This window comes from Dryas octopetala, chromosome 7, assembly GCF_963921425.1.
Source record: "Dryas octopetala chromosome 7, drDryOcto1.1, whole genome shotgun sequence".
NCBI classification, from domain to species: domain Eukaryota; kingdom Viridiplantae; phylum Streptophyta; class Magnoliopsida; order Rosales; family Rosaceae; genus Dryas; species Dryas octopetala.
The window spans coordinates 15,568,432-15,593,218 of NC_141372.1; the positions used below are offsets into that span (position 1 = coordinate 15,568,432).

At 36.5% G+C, this 24,787-nt stretch overlaps 2 protein-coding genes across 2 annotated transcripts; both read right to left on the bottom strand.

Annotated features, from left to right (window-relative positions):
- Window positions 1–4,862: 4,862 nt before the first annotated feature.
- On the bottom strand, window positions 4,863–7,278 carry LOC147280043 (F-box protein At1g10780-like). The gene is made up of 4 exons (XM_086252320.1): window positions 7,222–7,278; window positions 5,626–6,377; window positions 5,189–5,469; window positions 4,863–5,099 (listed from the first exon to the last, which is right to left on the bottom strand). Exons 2-4 carry the CDS (start codon window positions 6,374–6,376, stop codon window positions 4,863–4,865), a joined length of 1,269 nt encoding a protein of 422 aa, XP_086108446.1. The 5' UTR covers window position 6,377; window positions 7,222–7,278.
- Window positions 7,279–16,151: 8,873 nt separating this feature from the next.
- Window positions 16,152–22,188, bottom strand: EMB2820 (Cytidine/deoxycytidylate deaminase family protein). The gene is made up of 8 exons (XM_086251408.1): window positions 22,000–22,188; window positions 21,784–21,857; window positions 20,926–21,047; window positions 19,706–19,788; window positions 19,005–19,104; window positions 18,000–18,449; window positions 17,420–17,532; window positions 16,152–16,520 (listed from the first exon to the last, which is right to left on the bottom strand). The coding sequence occupies exons 1-8, from the start codon at window positions 22,116–22,118 to the stop codon at window positions 16,325–16,327; spliced, it is 1,257 nt and encodes a 418-aa protein (XP_086107534.1). The 5' UTR covers window positions 22,119–22,188; the 3' UTR covers window positions 16,152–16,324.
- Between the last annotated feature and the right edge of the window lie 2,599 nt (window positions 22,189–24,787).

A 24,787-nucleotide genomic window follows, 5' to 3' on the forward strand; every position in this document is an offset into this window, starting at 1 on the left:
CTGAAGCATTTATCAAACGCTTACAATTGATTTCTAGACGTGCTTTTAAAACAAAATTGCCAATTTTTGCACGGGGACATGTTATTTTGCATGTGGCCTCATTGGTTTGTTTTAGGCCTATTTCTTCTAACTATCAATATTCTCCTATTCAACTTGTACTTGGTAGTCCGCCTAATATTTCCTACTTAAGAACATTTGGATGCGCAGTGTATACCTATTGCGCGCACCCCCACAACGTATATACTAAGATGGGTCCCTAAAGTAGATTGGGAATTTATGTGGGATTTGATTCACCCTCTATTATTCGGTATTTAGAACCATTAATGGGTGATCTATTTACCGCATGTTTTGCGGATTGTCATTTTGATGAGACAAATTTCCCGCCTTTAAAGGGAGAAAAGACTGTTCCTGTAGAACGACGTGAATTTTCGTGAAAAATATCCACTATGTCTCATTTTGATCCTCATACTGCTTAGTGCGAAAATGAAGTATGAAGGATAATTCATCTTCAACAGACTGCTAATCAAATGCCATATGCATTTACTGATACAACAAAGGTGACAAAGTTGCATATACCAATCGTAAATACGCCTACAATAATTGAGGTCCAAACTTGACAACCTAATGTGGCAGCAAATGAATCATCTTGTGCACGTCTGAAGCATGGCAGGCCTATTGGGTCAGAAGATATGATTCCCCAAAAGAGGAAACCTAAAGTACATACAAACCCCAATGAAAATGATGAGTATACGGGGAAAGAAATTGACAGTGAACCCACAATTCACAAATCTCTAGAAAATGAAACGGTCCTTGAAGTGACCAAAGCCCTTGAAGACGCTCAGGTACCTGAAAGTAGATAAATATCTTTAAATTATGCATTCACAAATGAGTTGTGGGATCGAAATAAAATGGTCATCGATGACATCTTTTCATTTGTAGTAGCTACTGAGATCAATGAATGTGATTGTATTGAACCACACATTGTCAATGAATGCAAACAAAAGCATGATTGGCCTAAGTGGAAAACAACAATTCAGGCTGAATTGGATTATTTAGAAAAACGTGAAGTATTTGCACTAGTAGTCCAAACACCGCAAGATGTGTAACCTGTTGGTTATAAGTGGGTGTTCACTAGAAAGCGCAATGAGAAAAACGAGATTGTAAGATATAAAGCACGATTTGTGGCGCAAGGTTTTTCACAAAGACCTGAGATTGATTATGAAGAAATATATTCTCTCGTGATCGATGCAATCACGTTCCATTATTAAGTCTAATGGTTTCTGAAAAGTTAGATATGAGACTAATGAACGTAGTGACTTTATATTTGTATGGAGAGTTAGATACAAATATATATATACATGAAAATCCCAAAAGGTTTTAAATTGCCTGAAACAAAACCCGAGATATGTCCTCAATCAAATTAAGGCGATCATTGTACGGTTTGAAGCAATTTGGAAGAATGTGGTATAACCATCTCAGTGAATACTTGGTAAGAGAATGATATGTTAATTAATGATCCTATATGCCTTGTGTGTTCATAAAGAAATTCGATTATGGATTTGCCATTGTCGCAGTATATGTGGATATGAACTTGATTGGCACTCCTGATGAACTCACAAAAACTGCTGAACACCTAAAAAATGAATTTGAAATGAAAGACCGTGGGAAAACAAAATATTGTCTCGGCATGCAGATCGAGCAATAAACTAGTGATATAGTACTTGTCCATCAAACAACATATACTGAGAAAGTGTTGAAATGATTTGGTATGAGAAAAGCCTATCCATTAAGTACCCCAATGGTCGTTTAGTCTCTTGACACTAAGAAAGATCATTTTCACCTCAAAGAAGATGATGAAGGGATCATTGGTCCTGAAGTACCATATATTAGTGCAATAGGTACTTTGTTGTACGTACCTAACACAATGTGCTAGACTAGACATAGTATTTTCAGTGAATTTGTTGGCAAGGTATAGCTCCGCTCCAACAAAGAGGCATTGGATTAATGGTATTAAGCATATTTTGCAGATTCTCTCTTATCTACATCTGTGGAAAACCCACATCTGGTTGGATACACAGATTTTGGTTATCTCTCTTATCTACATAAAAGTTGTTCTCAAACTGGATATGTATTTATTTGTGGCAACACAGCAATATCATGGTGATCTACCAAACAGAAATTGGTTTGCACATCATCAAATAACTAAAAGATACTCGCTCTCCATGAATACTACAAACGTGTAGTAGCTTCCAAACCCATTTCTAGAATGTGATTTTCCAAAAGGTTGCTATGCATGTCAAAAACGGTGGCTTCATTTAGTACACACAAGGATGATCACCGACATGTATTGCCTATAAATAGGCTATCAAAATGTAAAAATGAAACAGATCTGATCTCTCATCACCCATATTCTCTCTAAAATTTTAGAGTTACTCTCATTGTTCTCGTATCATTTTACAACACATGCATAAATCTAGAGGGACTTTTAATTAAAAATGAACCACTAACATATAGTCACACTCAAACGAGAAGCAAATGAGACTAAAAGAGGTTGGTAAATTTAGTAATATATCACAACACCGTAAGTCAAAGATAAATCAAGCTTCAACTTAACTGCATAAATTCCATTTAAAAAATGTCAGCCTCTTCTATAATGAATGCTCATAAAATTACTCAAAATTAGTCACTAAGACACTGCATGAAACTTCATGCTAATTAAAGGCCAGGGCATGTATGAAACTTTTGTATTTAATTTTTTTTACATTGCAACGAGGCTCATTAGTGTTCTTCATTGTGAAGCATTGAAACACATGCATAAGCTCAATACTATATATATATATAGAGCAAAGCTAATATCCCGACAAGCAGTGTTCCACTAAGCTTCTCCTTATTTATGTATGACAAAAATATGCCCATTTGCTAGGGAAGCAAAGGGAATATGCATCTGCTACCTATATGCTTCAAAGTACCATCCGACAATGAATTTAAAGGAATAGGAGATCTTCAAATAGAGGCAAAGAGACATTTCATCTATATAGATCGAGTTTGCGCATTAATTTTTTTATTTTTTATTCTACACATTTTAGGAAAATCACCACACATCATTGCAGCATCAAAATCCAAAATAGCTTATTTTAAACATTGTTGCAAAGTTACAAAACCAAATAAGAATACGTAATGTACATTGGAGAATTTGAACCGTTGTTGTACAACCACGAGCAAAGAAGGCCGCTTGATATTGCCTGGGAAGCAGGCTACTATGCATAATACTTTGAGCAAGTCATAGTTGAGGAATTTTACAACTGCAGATTACTAGTAAATGGAAACCCTTTTAGGAGGGCTCTCAAGGCAAAAAATTTTAACAAGAGGTGGCTCAAAGAGGAAGAATTATTATATATAACCATAACACAGACACATAGTATAACCAATCCACTTATTATGATATGGGTGGACTACGTGTTTATACTTGTATTTATGCATAATAATTACTCCTCAAAGAGAACACGATGGAAGGAGTTGAAATGTTATTTGAGACAAAAGGGTGTGAGTTCATGGCAGGTTTTGCGTGCCCAAAAAATATAAAGGTCTGTTGGTGCCTGATGGCTGATGCAAATTAAACCTGCAGATTTGTTGGATGTGCATGACTGTTTGCAGTTAATCTGGCTTTTAGAATTTTAGTTGGAAGGAATCAAGGAGACGCAAAAGAGGTAGTTGATATGGTTAATGAAAAGACTGACAGAGTCATGACCTGATGCATAGAATTGGCAGTTTCAGAATTACCTTCTTACTTTGATAATAATAATAATAATAATATATTTTCTTTTAGGAAAAAAAAAAAGGGAAGCCTTTGTTCATGAGGCAAATAGCTTTGCACTTTGTACTTTGTGATTACTCCAAATGAAGCATTTCTATCACTTAAAAAGAAAAATTCACAACTGGAGCTCAATTGAATAAAGGTAAAATTTTCTGGCCAAAATAAAATTTGCAACATAAAGGTAAAAATTTTCAAAATTGGCCTAAAATGAGATAGTTGCAAAAGTAGAAAGGACAGGAAGACACCCACTTGGCAGAAATTGGTACAAATGAGGAAAAGATTGTAGTTTTCCGTTAAAATTATGCAACAGCATAACATAAAATATAAAGGCATTATAGGAAATGCACAAATGAACTGCTATAAGAATTTATAAGAACTAGTGTTGAGGAGAAGATAATGCCTTCAAAATCAGACAAAAGTTTGTAGCCGTATCTCATCACTCAATGGCAGCTACTGAGAGACCTGGACCTTTTTTTTTTTTTTTGGTCAAAGAGACCTGGACCTTAGACTTGGGCAAATGAGAATTATGGACTTTAAACTAAAATCAACCTTTACTCCTCTCCCATTAAGTTAAGACTTGGGCAAATGAGAATTATCCAACTGCAAGAAAGAATTTTCCAATTTCCATGCTACCTCTAAAAGCATAGATGCCTTACAGTGATTTTTACCTTATAATTCATCCTTTGAATGGAACTAAGAGTTCCTCCATCAAAGAATCAATTTACAAACCAATTACAATTATCAGTGTAATACAATTTAGTTGTGCATTGCATGCATGCATTTTCTAGGGCAGAATTAGTTGCATTCAACTTCCCAACACAGAAAGTTAGGTTCATAACTTATGAGAAACTATAGTGCATACCATGCAAAGCAGATTAGGGACAACAAAATCATAACCAAAGCTGGCAACTTATTTAATCTGAATTTTGAATTCATTCGGCAAACAATTATCATAGTTTCAACCAAATTATCAGTCAAGATGTAATCAGAGAATAAAAGGAAAGATGTGAGTTAAAAAGGAAAAATGTTGAAGTGTCCCAGGTAAGCTTTATTCTATTCTAACTATCTTGCGGTTCATGTATCTAAACCTGCAAATCTCATCAAAGAAATCATCTGCACTGCTATGACTGCTCTTCATCTGAAGAATCTTTATTACCATTGCCTTTAGAGTCTTCCCATACTTCAACAAGGACTCGAGAGTGCTCATTTTCTGTTCAGCATTCAGTGGTGATCTCACTGTGATCGCCACTTCCTCCAGACACGGGATTACAAATCCTGAATCAACCTGAGAAAAATAGAAATACAAAGTCAATTATACCTTGGAGATTGACCTGGAACTGAAATACTAGAATTACAAAAAACATATCTACTCACATTTTTCAGACTGTTCTTCTGACAAAGAGCAGCAAACATGGCTCCATGGATATCAAACTTTTGTAGCTTGGGATGGTTATTGAAAAAATCAACAAAGTCAACCTCCGGAAAGGGTTGAAGAGTCTCAAAATCCCCAGTGAATTCCACCTTCATAAAAAGGTGCTTCACTTCACTTGCCCAATGAAGCATATTGCTTATTGCATCCCAACACCACTGAACACCCCTAATGGATAAGAACTCCAGAGCCACAAGTTTCTCAAAATCAACCATGTAAACTCTCCCTAAAACCATACCAGAAAACACAAAGATGAATGAGTCACTATTATAATTCACAGCATCAGGGAAGGGTCATTTGGCCAAAAACAAGAAAAAAGAAAATGCACCCAATATACTAGATATTTGAAGTCATCAAAGTTAAGCTTGTAACAAATTGTTACCTGCATTATTGGCAATTGAAAGATTCCGCAAATACTTTGTCTCGCGAACCCGAATCCAACTACAGCCTTGCACCTCAAGGACTTCAATTTTTGGGCACTCCATAGAAAATGAGCAGTTTCCCAAACCATAAAAGTCAAGCTTACACTGCTCCAAATGAGGTAACTCAATTGAAACCGATCTCACTCCTTCACAACCGAGCAGCAACAAATTGGTCAGATTCGGACAGGCCAGAAGCACAGTTGATAACGCAGGATCCTCCAACCTTGCACCAACAATTTCAAGGTTACAGAGTTTCTGGAAGACGTCCCACTTGGGCGAATGGGTCATTAAGACTCCCCAAAGTTTTAAAGACTCCAAATTTTTTGCAGCAGCTAAGCAATCTAATTTTGAAGGGCTCTCGTGGCAGGCCTGATGTTCAGCAAGATTGTCCATTCGGAGCTCAAGATACCTAAGAGAGGGACCTATGAGTGTTAACCATGAAGCAAGGCCAGCACCTGAGAATGGGCTATACACAATAAGATCTTCTAATCTTTCAATCACAGAAATCATCTTCAATACAATGTCATCAGGAGATTCAGGACTGTCCCTGCCTGTATGGTTATCAAAGGAGTTTCTAGGGAAGAAAAGGCTCCTTATATAAGGCATTGAGTCCTTCCACCGCTTGGATACACAATTACAAACTGCCACATCTCGAGCGTTTTTCATAGACGACAATATGTATTGAACAACAGCATCAGGGAGAGAGTCCATTCTGTGAGCACAACAATGGAACAGGTAGCAGACTTAGCAAGATTTAAAAACTAGACTAAAAATGTTGACAAAAATTAGCAGAATTACACAATTACTAAGGTTTCAGAAAGAAACAAGATTGGTTAAGATAAGTTAGATATTATGATTATATGAAATCTAAGCTATCTAAGACTACTTTTGAGGTTTGTTACAGGAAATCTAAGCTATATAAGACTACTCTTGAGGTTTGTTATTTGTGCTCAGCATCCACTAATGCCCCTCGTCTTACAAATCTAAAAATGAAATGTATTTGTTTAAAGTTTCTGAGATGAAATGGGAGATAAAAAAGAAACCCAGAAATACTAAGATTAGAATTGTCATTCTTAGGGACCCAATAAAACAAATAGGATATTCAACACAGGTTAATATTGGAAATGGAAAATCTGATAAGAAAAAAAAAAAAAATATATATATATATATATATATATATATATTGAGAATGATGTTTGTGAGACTTATAGCTGAAACGAAATGAAGATAACAAGAAAATTAGGAAAACGACCAAATGGGAAATTAGAAATTTCATCGCTTAGGCAGATGTGATTAAGCTTTTGTTTGAATTTACATGAACCCAGATGGAGAAGGAGGATTTAGAACAATTTGGCATGAACCCAAATGTGAAAATCCCAGAAAAGATTCTCATGTGATTAACAAAAGGAAACCCATTCAAGAATTAGCTACAAAATACCAATATCAGTGGCAATGCTAGATAGAAGCTCTAGTAAATCTGTGATGCAAATGAAGCAGTACCACACAAGAATCAAAAGAGAGAAGAGGAAAGAGAGAGAGAGAGAGAGGGAGCTTACAGTTAGAAATTTGAATGTGATAGCCTTCGTCAAATTAAATAATGATAATGAAATCTGAGAGCCTTTGTCAATTGTCACTGGCTCGCTCTCACAGCCTCAAAGCCTCTCTTGGTGTTTCTGAACGAACCATATATATCCACACTCCAGAGAGAGAGAGAGAGAGACAGAGTCTTCGTGGGGAGGCGCGCTTGTTAACGTTTGGGGGTCATTTCAAAATTCAAAAAGCTTTTGTTAACGTTTTTCATTCTGTTTTTAGTTTTTAAACTGGCAACAAAATTTCAGACAACAAAAAATACTTGAAACAATTGTTTTCAAAAATCAATTTTTAAAAATATTTTCAACTTCTAATTGTATTTCTTACTTTGAAAAAATTTAAGGCTTTTTTTCATAAATACCATCTAGACTATAGGGGGTGTGCTCTCGTACCACCTAAACTTTTTTTCTTGCCAATTTACCACCTGAAGTATCAATATGTGCCAATATGGCACTTACAGTCAATTTTTCTATTAAATCAACTTTTTCCTCAAACTTCTTAGTTTGCCCTTAAATATAATTAAGAAGAGAGAGGGAAGCAGGAGAGGAAAGGAGGCCGGCATCGTCGATGATGAGTCGGCGTCGGGGGTGAGGGTGGGTTGGCTGGGTTTTTTTTTTTTTTTTTTTTTTTTAAGTGTATTTGGATTTTAGTTTTGGTTTTCAGATATTTTATAATATGAATTGATAATATTACCCTTCAAGTTAACAGAAAATTGACAAAAATAGATGACAGGTGTCACATTGGCACACATTGATACTTCAGGTGGTAATTTGGCAAGAAAAAAAGTTTGGGTGGTATGAGAGTACACCCCCTATAGTCGAGCTGGTATTTGAGTAAAAAATCCAAAATTTAAAGTTTGAATCTCCAAACCATTTATAATTCTACAATAATTTTTAATTGTTTTCATTTTTAAAATTTGAGTAGATCCTCTCTATTCAAAAATAAAACAATGTTATTATTATCAAAAGAGTTTTCTATTTTTAGTTTTCTCTTAAATATTTTTCTGGTTTTGGAGAATAAAAAACTTGAAGATATTATCAAACAAGACCAGATATTTTTCCTTTCTTGTTGGGTTTTTCCCTTTTGTCTTTTAACTTTTAATTGTTGGGTTTTTCAATTTAAAATCAACCCATAAAGTCGAATTGAACCCTCCCTATGTGTATAGGTGTCCTAACCCGGCCTAATTTTTCCTTATTTATTACTGCCCTATAAATTTCTTTTTCAACTTATTTAAATAGAATTTATGATTTCTTCTTCGATGTTGACATATTTTACCAAAGACCAAGTAACAAAGGAGGGACCTTGGTAGTGTAGAGCTCGGTTTTCTAAGAACAACGATGTTTGGTTGGTGAAAATCAGAGTTCGGGAGAACCATTTATGAATTTCTAAAGTTGAATAAATCGTTTTAGGTTATTATTTAATTTTCTGAAATTTAATTTGAGAAGTTGGAATTTTCATAAAAATTTCGGAGTTTAAAATATTGTTTTGAGGCCTTAGATAAATAGTACTTAGTCATACGAGTCCATAGATCAAGTAAAATATTCCAAATGTATTTTTGGTGAACTATTTAAGTTTTAGAAAATAGGAAAATAGAAAAAAAAAAATATTCCTATCATTGACGTGGTGTGATCTGGAGCATAGATCAAGTCTATCGGATGGACAAAAACGCATTAAGCTAAAAGGCATTGATTACATAGGTGAAGGAACACCAAAGACTCAATACATACGCGATTTGAGACTAAAACGACAACAAATCCTAACCGCTCGTCCGAACATGTCTTTATGCCCAATCCTTCAACCCACGTGCGTGACCCGGATTCGCACCTCGACTCGGTTCTCTATCTGTACTTAATCTACAACCCAATTTCCCTACCCATTTTTGGTCGGATCATCACCCATTTACCCATTTACACTCATAGTGCGACCCGCCGAATTCTGCCCAACCCGATTCGATTTTAACCCTTATATCAACATTTTTCACCCATTTTCAGCCCTAGATTTCATCTTTCAATCTCATCCATCCATTGTCAAACTCAATCTCCACCATCAAGTGCCCATCTCCACTCTTATAAATAGGAGGCCACCCCCTTCTCATTTCACTATTTTTAGCTAAGTTTCAGTTGAGAGCATCTCTCTCTAGAATTGTGAAGAAGTACCATATTTTTCATATTTTTTCAATTATACCCTTGAGACATACCAATTGTTCGGAGTCTCTTAGTTCAAAAATTATCTTGGAACAAGCTTCATTTTTGAAATAGTTCATAGTTTAATATTTGATTGTTTTGTTCCATTTGGTGTCTAATAAGGATTTTGCACTCGGAACATAACAATCAATTATTTGACAATTTGTAGGGAGACTATGCCGAAATTCTGACCCGCCCCGAAGGTAAGACACACCAATTAATGAGATACCTTGAGAACTTTGAACTTGGTTAAGTTAATTAGATTAAGTTTGTAATTAATTAGGCTTCAATCCCTAGCTTGTATTAGCTTGTTGATTTGTTTTGGTTGGGGATTTAAGCAAATGAGGTCTACAACTAGGTGTTTTTCTCAACCCTAGCCTTCTCTATTTACTTATTTTTGGATTTAATTATTAAGCATGTTTAATTAATTTAGTTGGATTTAATTATTAATTAAACATGTTTAATTACTAATTAAACATGTTTAATTACTCAGTTAATTTGGATAATTTATTTTATCAAAGGTTATTGTTTGTTAAAGAAATTCAATTGGATTAATTCAAAGTGAGTTATAGAATTGCTATAAACTAAGACATGTTTATCCTTGTCAATCAATCAACCTAATTATATTGAGGCCACATCAATGATAACCAAACAACGTAATAACTACGGTCAGTCTATGAGCACATGGGCATTTGATACTGAGTCAGAGCTCCCTCATATTTGATCAACCTCCTCGACCTAAGTTAAAATTGGACTTAAGTAGAAACCCTTAGGTTTTCCGAAAGTACAGAAGTATGGTCTTAGTAAACTGGTTTCTAGGACATTCTGGTAACGGATGACTGAAAGGAAAGGTCATGCTGGAACTATACCTGATTTTCCTTATGAACTAAGTTATTGTCACGTTTGGTTTTCCAATTGCACGGGAAGGAGATTTAAGTATTGTTTGTGTTGTGAAGAAGCAAGAAAAGTTGAAAGCTTGGACTCCAGGTAGGGACAACTCACACCCTGTATTGTTGGAACTTGTGCGTGTGTGTGTGTATGACAACTGTATATTTTCAATGTTATTTATTATTGTGAACGTTGCATCTATCTATGCATGTTGCTTGGTTTTTCGCATATATTGGTATTGATTAGATGATTTGAGAGTAAAGGGTTATGCTTTTGTGACTTTGGGTTTCGATCCCCAAAACTTCCGGAGGGGTTTGTACGAACTAGCTAGCCCTAGTCTAGTTGTCTAGTTGGAAGGTGAGCTTATGGAGTACATATATACCATGTAAAATGCTACTCTTGCTACGATACCGAATGTTGAATGTTAGTAAGCATAGTTGTTCGTTTTGTGATAGATCATTAGGTAATATATAACTTTTGAACTCAAGGTCCTGAACAATTTATGGAAATCTGCTTGAGCATGTGTTTCAACTCTTAAACTTCAGTTTTGGTTATTGATGGTGATCTTTTATTTTACGGTTAAATATTTTAACTGCTTTTCAAACCCAGATAGGATCCCTTAAGGGGAACCAATGAACGTATGTAATGCTTACCATATACTATTCTTTTGCAAATCACCTAGTGGTTGACAATCTTGATTAAGTTGGGTGTGACAGTTGTATATCTTGGTTGGCGTCCTGAGGTCCTTCTTCTTTTCCCTCAATCCATATCCATGTCTTTTGTTGCTCCTGCATGTTAATCTTTTGTTTTATTCTTTCAAGTCTGTATATATTATGAACGTCAATCAACTTTATGTTTGAGTTTATTTTGTTTGTAAATATTTTTAAACTTAATTTTCATTCTGTTTGCAAAAACTTGGCCACTATCTTGTAGATAATTATACATAGGCTTATTGGCCTAAATTTTGTCACCCATATAGGCCTTTTGGTTTTAGGGATTAGAGCAATTAAGGTGTTATTGAAGACCTTAACACTTTCATGCCTATTGAGAATGGTAAGGCACTGAGAGCACATGGTATCCCCAACCAGTGTGAAAAAAAAAAAAAATGCTGGTAAAAGAAGGCTGGCATTCCCGTCATAACCTGGGGCCTTTGTAGGCCCATTTGAAAATGCCCTTTCAACCTCAGCACGAGCAAATGGTTGCAAAAGATGCTGGTTCGTATCTACTAGCTGTCACTTTTGGCTCAATGTTCTTAAGCACTCGATCAATATTTCGTACACTTGAAGTATCAAAATTATGGCTCATAACAATAACAAAAAAAAAAAAAAAACTCTCCAATCTTATTGTTGTATGTGTGCTGGTTATTATTGTCATTGAACAAACCCATAATTTTACTTTTCTCCGAACATCTCCAAATGTCTTTGGATTCCACACCAATAATAGTTGTGCGTAATTTATAATAGTATTCAAACGTCCATGTGGGAATGTAGTTTTTGCCCATGTCTCATCAATGACTTGTACACAACCTGAGTCTTTGATCCCCATTTGTTCAAAGTGGAAGCAGTCTTGCCACCACTCACTAGCCCCATCTAGACTTACAGTTAATGCTTTTGTTAATATTGGAAAGTGGTCTAAACAAGTTGCAACAAGATGGTGAGTTAATACATAAGAAAATAATCCAAAAAGATCGAACCTCTATTCACCAGGCACCTTTGAGAAATGTTAGCTAAAATGGCTTTCTCTAAGAACAAGGAACCATGGGATATTTGAGATTTTGAATCATCAGTAATTATAAGTTTGTTCTATAAACCTGCATATATATATATAATTTTTTTTTTCTTTCTACAGCATGTAGCCCCCTATAGCTATCTTTTGTGAACATATGTATACCAGTTTAATCTCTCATAATGTGTAGAAAATTGAGTGGGGAAAGCTAAGATCATTAGACAGGAATTATGTGCCCCAAATTGTTTAAGGTTTGGAGTATGTGCCCCTAATCTCTGATAATGCTTTCATGCAAAATATGCAATTATGTGCCCCAAATTGTTTGAAGTTTGGAGTTTCAGTCATATTCATGTGGTGGGTTAGGGTCATCACTTTCCTCCTTTAGATAATGAGAAATGTAGAGAATTTGGTTTAATTAAAATGATTGGCTTCTTATTTATAAGAACGTTACAAGCTAATCACAATTTGACACCTGCTCAAATTTTTTATCCCCCTTTTTTTTCTCTAATGACCAATTCCTTAGAAGTGATCTTGATATAGCTTGGAGCACTAGAAAATTTTAATTTTTATATCTTAATTACAAGTGATCTTAATATACATACTTCATAAGATATTGCTAGGATATGTGGGTCTCCTCTCACTAACAATTTGGGTAAATTACCTTGGTGTTCCTTTAGTGCATTCTAGGATCACTAAAGACACTTATTCTGAGGTAGTTGTGATGCAGTACAATCAGCCAAGGTTTACAAACGTAAACCTAAAAGAACAAGAAGCCTGGAATCCACCAGGAAATTGAGAGAAAACCTCATCAATTAGTTTAATAAAATAATAATAGAATAATTCGGCTAACAATTGTAAAAATTGCTTAAGTACGCTTAAAGAAACCCTAGGGCGCAAACAACCATATAATTAAGGCCCACGGGTAATTACAAACCCAAATAAAATATAAACGAAAATAAATAAAATGTCTAAAAGTTTAGAATGCAGTTTTGAGGCCCTAAACGATCTCGGATGGCCGAAAAAGCCCATATGTCATAGCGTCGCGATGAGTTTGACTCGTCTCGCGATTCCCTTCGAAACGATATGCATTAGTACCACTTTCAGAGCCAAACCCTCCGACTAGTAGAAATCATTTCCCAAATTTCTTGGGTTTGCAACGATCAAGCTGTTGCATAAACTTCTCCGCCATCCGTTCTGCATCAAGTTGTGAAAGTGCAACAGAGGCTTGCTGCTTGGAAAAGCCACACTCTTTTCATGGCTGGAAGGTTGGTGATCGAATCTTCAATCTGTGACAGCTGCCCTTCATATCTACACAATGCAAACTGTTGAGCTTCTTGTCTCTGTTTGTTACAAGCTGGATAGACTCAATAGAGACTTCTTGTGGGGCCATACTGAAGAGAAGTCTAAAGGGCATCTACCTAGCTGGGATATGGTTTGCCAACCTAAGGCTTTGGTGGTTTGGGGTTGAAGAAAACCAGGCTTTATTGGCTAAGACTGGCTAGAACCTGTTGCATCATGATAATGGTCTATGGGCTCAGGTTCTTTATGGCTCCCAGCTTCTCTCTAAGAACATTCATTGGAAGATTGGTTCAGGATTTCAAATTCTTTTCTAGAAAGATTCTTGGCTTAATTGTGGTCCTCTTGAGCAATTTGCCTTATTTCCTTTACTTGAGGAGAGTCTTTTTATGACTGTTAATGATTTTATGCTTAATCATGGTTGGAATGTGGATTGGCTTCAATTTTGTCTTCCTCTTGAGATTGTTGAGAAAATTCATTCTATACATGCTGGGTTTGCTAATAGTGGAGATGATAAGTGCATTTGGGGCCCTACAGTTGAACAGGCATGTGCTCCCAAGCTGAAGACCTTCCTTTGGCTTCTCTTTCACGATAGAATTCTCACTAACATGCAAAGATTTCGAAGAAATTTGACCTCCAATCCCAACTGCCCCTCCTATTCTGCCTTCCCAGAGACCGTGGAGCACCTCTTCAGACGTTGTAGGCATACTCTTAGAATCTGGAATGCTCTCGGTATGCACATTGAGTTTGTTCCATCTTTAGCTTTGGATTTTGAGAGTTGGCACATGGTGAATCTTCAATCCAAGTATGTTGGAGCTTATGAGCTTCCCTGCCCTCTCATTTTTGGTAACTACCCTCTGGTACTGTTGGAAGTGGAGGTGTAGTGCTGTTTTTTCTGAAGGTTTTGTTTATCCTTCTTGTCCTCATACTATTATCTTGCAGTATGTTAGAGAATGGTTTGCTGCCAATTTTTCTATGAGTAATAGAGTTCCAAGTCAGCAGGTGTTAGTTCATTGGACTGCTCCTATTCAGGGATGCTTTAAGCTTAGTGGGGATGGTAGTTGCCTTTGTGTTAGTGGGAAGGTGGGTGTGGGTGGTTTAATCCGAGATAGCTTGGGTGGATGGATTAAAGAGTTTGCCAACAATTTGGGTGTGGGAAGCATCCTGGCGGCTGAGCTTTGGAGTCTCTTTAAAGGCCTTTGCATTGCTTGGGATGAGGGTTGCAGGCATGTGGAGGTTGAATGTGACTCCAGCACTGGGGATAATCATTATTTCTTTAGCCTTATCAGCTGTTGCAGGGAGTTGATTAATAGACTTGTTCTATAAGCCATATTTACAGGGAGGCCAATTGTGCTGCTGACCATTTAGCAAGGATTAGTCATGGGCTTGATTTGGGTCTGCATATGTTCTCTCCCCTCCCTTCTATTCTTTCTATCCTAGTTGATAATCATATAAGTCTGGGTAGGATCATAACTCTTATCATGTAATTTTCTTATCTTTTTTCTTCTTCACCGTCGAAGCCCACCCCCCACCCTTTCTCTTCTTCTTCTTCCCCCCACCCCAACCACCTCCCCCCGAGCCCTCCCCTCCTCTAATCTCCGACTCCTCTCTCCTTGCCACCTCCCAATCCCTCCTCCCTCTCCTCCCCGCATGCACCACCTACAAACAGCCACCACCTGCAGACAGCCAAAACAGCCACCACCACATTCCTCTCTCTCTCTCTCTCTCTCTCTCTCTCTCTCTCTCTCTCTCTCTCTCTCTCTCTCTCTCTCTCTCTCTCTCTCTCTCTCTCTCTCCTAAGCAGACAGCCAAAAATAAAAAATTGCAGCGGGTTCGGCGGACCAATGCCGAACCCGATGGTTTCGTTCGACAAGTACCCGCCGAATAGAATAGGATTGTTCGGTGGATACCAACTGAACGAAACCACCGAACCCGCTCCAATTTTATTTTTTTTAAGTTTTCTTCTCTCCGGTGCGCGATGGTGAGCTAGCTGGAGGAGCAGTTGTGAGTGGGCAGGAGAGAGGGGGTGGGTCGGGTTAGGGTGGGGATGGGGGTGGGGGAGGGAGGGAGGTGGTCGGGGTAGGGGAAGAAAAAGAAGAGAGTGGGGGTGGGGAAAGAGAGAGCAAGAGAGAGAAAGGGAGAGGGGAGAGAGGAGAGAAGGGCAGGGAGGGGGAGGGGGTGGGGTGGTCGCCGGTGGGGGTAGGCTGCTTGGCGTGGTCGGGGATGGGTGTGTGCTGGAGAGAGGAGAGCTGGGGAGGGAGGTGATTGGGGATGGGCGTGTGGCTGTGTGTTGTGTGTTTTTTTTTTTTTCTGTTTAGGAAGGGTGTGCAAATAGCAGCCCTCTATATATATTACAATTTCATATCACTTTACATGATATTCATACATTGGACATTAAAAATAAAAAATAAAACCTAAAAAAAAAAAATACTCTGTCCAATAAAATAATGACACATAAGATGAGATATAAATGTGAAATAATTAGCATTATTGTATATATACATACTTCATCAAAAGACAGTGTTAAGCATCCCTCTGTTTTCATTTCACAGTTCAACTCTTTCAATAGATATAACATTCAATAAATACATCCAAATGGGGGCCTGGTTACCAAGTGGCATTGTACGCCTGCCTACCACAACAGTTCTAGTCATTTGTAATGTGCCATGCAATGCATTTCTTAAATCTTAAACGACACTTTACTTAAACGTAGCAGGTCACCTTGTTGAACAAAATGCATGTTTTAAAACTTAACATCCATAAATGAAGCTGATGTAAACATAGAAAATCCAAAAGCAGAAATAGGTAAAAAAATGGATTTCACTATTAAAGAGCTATCTTACAGAAAAAAAATATATATATATTTAAAACAAAATAATGATCTGAACCAGATTCCTCTTACAGGTTGGATTCATGTAGAACGGGATTTCCTCTCAGCATTTTTAGAGCCCATCAAATCTGTTCAACAGTGTCATTCTCATTTGTACTCAGCAATTGAAGTTTCATCCCTACCAAAGACTTGTACAGGCACCAAGACCCTGAAAACAGCATAGTGATGATTTAAGCTTCTTTCCCCTTGGAGTCTGTGAACAGTACCCAATGCCCCTGCATTTGGGTTTGGGAACGCAAAGAATATACGCCTAATTCTCTGATGGATAAGTGCCATTGCACACCTTTAATAAGAATAGAATTTAGAATATTAGAATATTGAACATAATAACAAAACTTAACAGGATGAACACAAACTCAGATGTCCAGTAGAAAAAAGTTTGCGGAGAGAAAGAGAGAGAGATCTCCATTGCACAGACAACAATTTTATGACTGCAATACAAAGGCTTAACACATAGCTTAAAGATAATGCTGTTTTCTTTAATAAAAATTCTTTCCGCAAATTATTTAGTGTGTACAAATGATGCACCACAGTTGGTAAATAATGCTAGTTATATATAAATGCACATTCTATTAAATAAAACAACAAAGAGAGAGTTTACCGATGGAAGAGATCAAGATGATAAGACCTACTCGATCAAGCCTAGCGATGAAAAAGAGTGAATAACCTAAGGACAGGATGTCGAATCATGCCTAGGTTTCCAGACCTTTGATAGATCTTAGAGAGGAAAGAAATCAAATAATGAACAGTCCAAATTTCTATCCCGCAGGATTTTAGAACACCTATGAGGGTATGGAAAGGATTATGATTAGCCATATTTCAAATGTCAACTAGGTTCAGATACATTGACCAGTGTAAAGGATGCTGATGATAGCAGTGCTAAAATGAAGTCCCTATCCAGCATCCCTCAGGAAGCATGTATACGCAGTGTAAAGAGTTGAATTAATAAACAGAAATAGTATCTCTTTAACTAACAATTAGTACAACATTTTATTGTGATGCAGCCCATACAAACTACTACGAATAAAAGCAAATGGAATCCTACCCAATCAAATTTTTATGGAACCATAATTATCATTTGGACTATACATAAGCATAAAAAGTTAAAAGCTAAGTTACTATCAGGGGACCTGAAAAATTTAGGGACAGAAAAGAAATATAAACTGACTTTCATGAACTTACATTATGCATGGCTCCCAAACAAGGTAGATGTCAAAACCTGTACACAGATAAGGCCTGGCTGATAAAGAACTGGAAGCTACACCATTAGCATCCAGATTGTTGTCACCGTTAACCTGAATAGAAAATAAAACTCTTAATATAAATTTGTACACTACAAGTCATCCAAGAACTCAAGTGTCGAAAGGAAATGTTAGTGTATAAGTTCTGGTTGTCCTGCAATTTCAATACTTGTGTGAAAATGAGATGCTTCACAAGGTTCATATTCAAAGCAATAGGAAAACCTTACAGTACCGGCCCACTTTACTGAAATTGTAAAAGATTCCATGAGATAAAATATATAAGGGAGATTTTCAGGGAAATGCTAAACTATATTAGAGTGAAAAACCTGGTTGAAAATCAATATATCATCTCTAACAAATTGCAGGGAACAATGATGTGGGTAAGAGAGTTTTCATAAAAAAAACAGATGTCCCCCATCCCAAAAAAAAATAAACGGAGAAAAGATCTACTAAATGATGGAAAGTGAATAGACGCTAGACAATCCCCCCTCACCCTCATTTAGTGGTCTCCAGAAACTCACAATTGTAGAATTGGTCTTCTGTCTTTTTGCTGGAGAGCCTGCAGAATAAGACTGCATGTGGTCCGTTTCAATAGACTTATCATGGATTTTTCCCAAACTGGGGAAAAGATGTCTGTCCCTGGCAGCAGAAGATTCAATAGCAACAATTGCAGCATGATGTAAAGGGTGCCAATAACATGAACTCATGTCTGCTTGTTGCTCAGCCCATTGCCAAGGATATAAACAAGAAACACCAGTATATAATTGTTCTGATTTGTCCAAAGATTGCACAGTTTCATGGCTCAATACTCCATCTGAATCACTATGGGGAACAGACACTTCTAGCTTCTTAGAGCAGCTGGTTTCAAGGGTGATCTTGTTTGTGGGAGTATATGAAGAGCAAGTTTGATCACATGCAATAGTGATTACCTGCTTAACTGAAGGATCCACTATTACTGCAGCATTAACTTCCTGACATAGAGTGAAGGAGGAGGGTTATACAGAAGCACCAATCACAGACTTAGAGGTATACTAATAATGAATCTTAGTGTCACCTTTCCTATCACTCAAATTAACATGCAACAATATGAGTGATGCACCAGCTTCTGAGGGGTGAAATGTAGGTAAACAGGCCGAAAATAAAAATTACTAGATGTACATATGTCCTGACAACATTGCTTTTTAATTCCCATAAAAAAATAATAGACATCCCCCACAACCCCAATATGAGGCTTCAATTTAAGACCAAACCAAAACACCATTTACGAAAACCTGCTTAAATAACCAATCCACAGCCAGAAGGGCTTTCTTGTAATGAAAAATATTCTCAAAACTCCCTAAAGAAACAGAAAAATTAAGGGGTGTGTGTGTAGTGGTGGTGATGGTGGGGGGGACTGCCTCCACATGCAAATAAGCTCTGTAAGGAGGCATAAAAACATCACAAAAAAGGGAGGTGTGTATGTATGTGTATGAGGGAGAGAGAGAGAGAGAGAGAGAGAGATAACACCAAGAAAGTAAAATAGTTACCAAATTATCACTGGATTTTGCCAACTGAATAGCATACTTCATGAAGCTGAACACCAATTGTGAGTCTTCTTCACTGAATCCAGTAATGCCATCAATATTACTGTATTTAAAAGGTAAAGGAAAAACAAAACAAGAGTCAGGATAATATTGGACAAATAATTGTTTTCACATATGTATTTGGGGACTGCTGAACCAGCAGGAAAAAAGAAGTATCAGAAACCTGCACCAAAAAGGTGCAAATAGAAAGCAAAAAAATTATGTAACCATGCAATATGATATTCAAACTATGCTCATAAGTACGAAGAGCCAAATTTTTTCTGTTAGTATTAGCATAACTTCCAGCATATAAAATTGTTAGGCAACATTTCAAGTACAGAGTACAAAAATTCTCTGCTATAGATACATTAATTATATTACTGTAAATTTACATTGTAGCAAGCAATGGCATGACCTTGTTCCATCAATTACATTCAGGAACAAATTATAGACTTGTTGATCCTTACTGAGATATCTTTCACCACCTCATCACTCTAATCTTAGAAAGAATGAAACTAAAGGCCCCTGAACATCAATGACAGCGCTCACTATCTACAAAGAAAGCTAGGACATCACTAAGAAGGAAATGTGGGTAAAAAAAAAGCAAGTATGTAAACCAACATATTTAAATGACCAATAATTTTAAAAAGAGAATGGGAACTTACTAGGTTGGTGGATGATAAGATGTTGGCCATAGCTTGCATTGTTCTTCCCACTCTTCTTTTGATGATGCCGCATACTTGCAGACCTAAAATTGAGTGGATTCAAAGGTAAAAAATATGACTGTCTTGTCTTTAGGGAAAGGAAACAAACACAATCATAGCAAGTTCCACGCAATCCTAGAAAGTTCCAAGACTACACACAGAAAAGTAGGATTTTAGAAAATAATAACAGAACTCACACAAATCAAATTGCAATTTTCAAAATGGGATCTCGAGTTCATGCAAAAGGATCCATAATAGATTTTAACAAGGGCGCCATCGTATCTAAAAGGCAATGTCAAGATGCAGCTGCATGAAAATGAAGTATTTAATAAAACAGAGTCTAAGAACAAGCTCAGCATTCGATGGAACACAATTAAAATGATTCCATTCAATTTTAAGATTAAATAAAGAAAACAATATGGTAGTAATTAATAGATTACAAAATCCACCAACTTTGTGTCTTATGAGTTATGATTCTCCTTAAGGAAACACTTTCATCATACTTCCCCAAAGCCCACTAAATGCTCATTTATGGTCTTAGGAAACTTAAGCCATACAACTACATTGAAGAATGGCCAAATTCTTCCTCTGAATGATTTTACTGAAACGCAATGCAATAAAAACAGCACAGAACGGCTCTGAATGGCTTTAGAACATTTGAAATCACAATGATGAGTAAGAAAAGAGAAGAACGGTTGACAAACAATGGCTACAGCATACAGGCATTTTTGCTCATTATGCATCTTTAAAAAAAGAAAAAAGAATATCACTCAAATAATCAAGTAGTAATCACTAATGTAATTCAACAAGAGGCATAACTCCCAGATTGCGACAAATTAATAGATGATTTAACTCATTTTATTGAGCTAAATTAGACAAAATATCTCTATTTTTGTTATAATGTAATGTTATTGATAGTGTAAGATTTTAATACCATATAACAAGAAAATCATTAAGATCTTCATACTTATAATACTTAAAAACAATCATCTTATGCAACTAACTTTAAAATTATAGTAGTACAACAGTAGTATTTATAATGTCTATTATAGTGAAAAAAAAAATAAGTACTACATTAATATGATAAGAATACTGTATACGTCTTCAGCTTTGTTTTATGTGCTTATATTACTTTCAAAAAAAGCACTAATTAAACAAGATTTAGAAAAAGGAAGACCTACTTTTGTGATAAAAGGACTCAACTGGTAGGAATTCATTAGCTTCAGTACATCATGCTGTATGCTGTCCAACTGATTACCATTTTCAGAAGCTAGACATAAGATCACAGATAACTGAGTAGTTCCTGTAAAACAAACCAATGATCACCCTCATATTTTTTAGATACCTGAAAGATTCGATAGTAAGAGCAATATGGTGTCACCATGTCAGGAAATATCATCTTGACATAAAAGTATCGTTTAGTTTTCTCTTGAAAAGTCCCCCCAATTCAGTGCAATATCAAGCAAGAGTTGGACATATGCATAATTGTTAAACAAAACATACTGATATGCTAAAATAACAAGAGCTTCATACCCCATTTTGTGATGCTGATGATTATTTTGTTTTGATAGAAACATTGGAAAGCATATTAAGGTGAAGACAGAATCCCCCACCATAGAGAGGTATAGTTTTCTTTGACTAATTACATTTGAGGTTAGCAAAATCGGCATGACCCTTAATAAACAATCTGTTCTGTTTGACCAATATAATGCAATAAATAAGATCAGAAGCTAGTTTAACATTTTTCTAAATCTAATAAATTTAAGATATACTTTGTATTCAAATTCATTAGAGAAATTGACAGCTATAAGCAAATAAAAACTAGAGATCAAGAAACACATTTTGGAATCAACAATCTTCAATATAACTGAAGAAGTAACTTTTTGTTTGTACTTAATGAACCACAAAACTTTTGCCAAATGTCATTTACACTTGATATTAAACTTGGGTGAGTGAAATATTGCATGCCATTTACATCATAATCATAATTTTAAAATAAAATGATGTAATTTAGGACTTGGGTAGAAACAGATACAGACCCCCTTCAACAAATTTCTTCTTCACCCGCTTCACGTGCCGGAGATTTTCCAGCGGAGCTATTTGGTTTAAACGCCTACATGGGTTTTCCACTTTTCCATCAATTTCAATTTCGTCAAAATGAGAAAGGAACAAGTTCAAGGCAGAAACAGAATTACAACATGGGTAGTAAAGAGTAAAGCGAAGCATAATAATAGTAGGCAGTAGAGGAAGGCAACCTTACAAGAGTGTTGGCAAATTTAGGGTCTATAGGTGAAGCAATCACATCCACTGTGGCTTGTTGGTCTGGAGGGATTGGGGGCTTCTCTGGGATGTGGACGATCTCCCAATTATCCATGTCCAAGTTGGTGATGTTGTAAAGAGTACAAGTAAGAAGGGGAGGGGTTTTCAGCTTACAGATTTAGGGCTTTAGCCCAACGTTGAAGTCCAAGGCAGGAGAGGGATTGGTGTTTTATATTAAACAAATGACAGTACTTTTTTTATTTATTTGAAGATTTTGTTAAAAAAATATTACTAAATTAATAGCCAGTAAACACAACATGACTCAGCATCAGGGTGTCTTTGAGATTTTAGGGCCCTGTTCAAAAATTAATAACATGGTCTCGCATGAATACCTGTTTCTAACTCAACCATAGATTCATAATACATACACATTAATATAAAGATAGCGGATTCATAGCATCTTATTTTTAACATAAATTTTGACACAAATTTTTAATGGGGCTCACTCCATATAGGATTCTAGTGATCCAAACCGTCTATCTTTTAGGTCTTCATTAAAGGATCATTCTTGCAAAAAATTAGGTAAATCGGAAACCATTTACTTACAAAGATTAAGTGGTCAACAAAATAAATACTTGAGATGTTGACCATTTAATCTTTGTAGGTAAATGATTTCTGATTTACCTAATTTTTTACAATTATGATATTTTAATGGAGACCTACAAAATAGACGGTTCGGATCGTTAAACTCCTATATAGATTGAGCCTCATTGAAAATTTGTGTTAAAAATAGGATGTCATAGATCTATTTCCTAATATAAAAATTTAAATAACAAAAAATCATAATACATACTTCTCTTAATTAGCATCTTTGTCTAACTATTGGAGTGGTTCCAATTCCTCAATCAATTGGGGTTCCAATAATGTTCAGTATGAGAATAGAGGGAAGAAGTGCAACTGTAGAAGAGTTTAAAGGACTAAGAGTGAGAGAGAGAGAGAGAGAGAGAGAGAGAGAGAGAGAGTGAGGGATTGTGGGTGAGCCTGAAATTTCAAATTAAATATTTATATTTTATATAGAAAACTAGTGAAAAGTTCAAAAAATTGAAGACTCATCATACTCAATCCCACAATCCCACCCGATTAGTCATGAAGGATAGGCATGTTTAGAGACTGAAATGGTATAAATAGTTCTACATGTTTTAATTCCATCTACTAACAATGTCTTACATAAAGATTGTACATTGTTTAATGTGTAATGTATAGAGAAACAAATGGTAAACTTGATATGGAATTGACTAGAGTAGATCTTTGGGCAGTTGCTAGTACACGAAAGAACGGTCAACCAGTTAATGAAATAGTTGTAAAGAAATTTGTATGAAAACTTGGTTATAATTACTAATTAGCCTTATGTTATTTTTTTTATGGTATTATTAAAATAGTTGATTTGGAATGATGCAGGATGACTTAGCGATGGCAATGGGACGGGTCGGGGCCGCCCCGGTATTTTTTTATTCCCCAAATTCGCCCCAATTCCCCGGCTACTTAAACGGGGATTCCACATCCCCGACCCCGCCCGGGAGTGGCTTCCCCGAACCCGCCCCGAATTCCCGACCCCGTTTTCATGTTAGGCAGAGATCTCAATTGAATTCTATCTAACTCATTATAATTAAATTCTCTCCCTTTCTAAGTACTTTCCTCAATTTTCCTAGCAACCAAATGGATAAAAAAAAAAAATCACAGTACATCTACTGAACACACACAACGTTTCTCAATCACAATTATATTCTCAATTTGAAAAAAAAAATTAACTTATTATACAAAGTAAACATGGATTGACAAATACATGAAAATGAACTTCAATTAGAGTGAAACCTTAAGGCAATGAATGATAAGCCTTAAAAATAAAATTCAGCAAAATGAGGACGAATAGAGATGTTGGTTGCGTACTTGCATACCATGGAAAGAGCTGGGTTTTTGGGTGGAGAGGGGGCAAGAGTGCGATGATGGGTTTATGTGTTTATGAGAGAAGAGAGAGTGGGCGAGAGGGCGGCAAGACAAAGGGGCAAGATAGAGGGGCGAGATGGTGGCGAGAGGGCGGCGAGACAGAGGCTCACGTAGGCCTAGATGTCAAGCTACTCACCAGTGAATATGGCTCTGTTACGCGGTAATGGGCTCCTTAATACTAAGAAAAGAGGAAAGAATGTTGAAAATGGAATTCTTAATTCATTTCATAACTGACTGCGTACAACTCAATAAAAAACTTATATAGCTAGGGAGCCCTAAGTCTAGTTAGTGATCTGGATAGACAAACCAAACGGTGGCTGCCACGTATCTCTACTACTAATATGTAAGTATACTACCTAATAGTAAAAGCCCAATAAAGCTAGAGCAATACAGTCCACATACTATGCTCATACATACAAGGTAGCCCATCAAGTGCACCCCCCCCCTAACAAATGGCCTGTCCTTATACCAGATAATTAAAGTTTGGAAACCGAGCAAGCATGGCATTAGCATCTTCCCAAGAAGTATCCTCAGTTGGCAAACCATTCCACTGAATCAACCAGCGAGTTAAGTATGCGATCGGGAATTCGAGTGATAGAGCCAGAATCATCAACTGGAGGAAGAATGGAAGAAGGAACCACATGGTGACCCAACTTAGCCTTGAGTAGTGACACATGAAAAACAGGATGAATTTTGGAGGCCGGGGGAAGATGAAGACGATATGCGACTGAGCCAATTTTTTCGATCACCTGGAATAGGCCATAATAACGGGATGTCAAC

What these genes read in the sequence shown, in the direction of transcription:
- EMB2820 (XM_086251408.1), bottom strand. Translation starts at nt 22,118, where the DNA reads ATGGATAATTGGGAGATCGTCCACATCCCAGAGAAGCCCCCAATCCCT. An exon ending in TCTTATCATCCACCAACCTA is followed by an intron (nt 19,105 to 19,705) that starts GTAAGTTCCCAT and finishes TTTTAAATACAG; the next exon opens with TAATATTGATGGCATTACTG. An exon ending in CAAAATCCAGTGATAATTTG is followed by an intron (nt 18,450 to 19,004) that starts GTAACTATTTTA and finishes ACTCTATGTCAG; the next exon opens with GAAGTTAATGCTGCAGTAAT.
- LOC147280043 (XM_086252320.1), bottom strand. Translation starts at nt 6,376, where the DNA reads ATGGACTCTCTCCCTGATGCTGTTGTTCAATACATATTGTCGTCTATG. An exon ending in TTCAATTGCCAATAATGCAG is followed by an intron (nt 5,470 to 5,625) that starts GTAACAATTTGT and finishes GTATGGTTTTAG; the next exon opens with GGAGAGTTTACATGGTTGAT. An exon ending in AGAAGAACAGTCTGAAAAAT is followed by an intron (nt 5,100 to 5,188) that starts GTGAGTAGATAT and finishes TATTTTTCTCAG; the next exon opens with GTTGATTCAGGATTTGTAAT.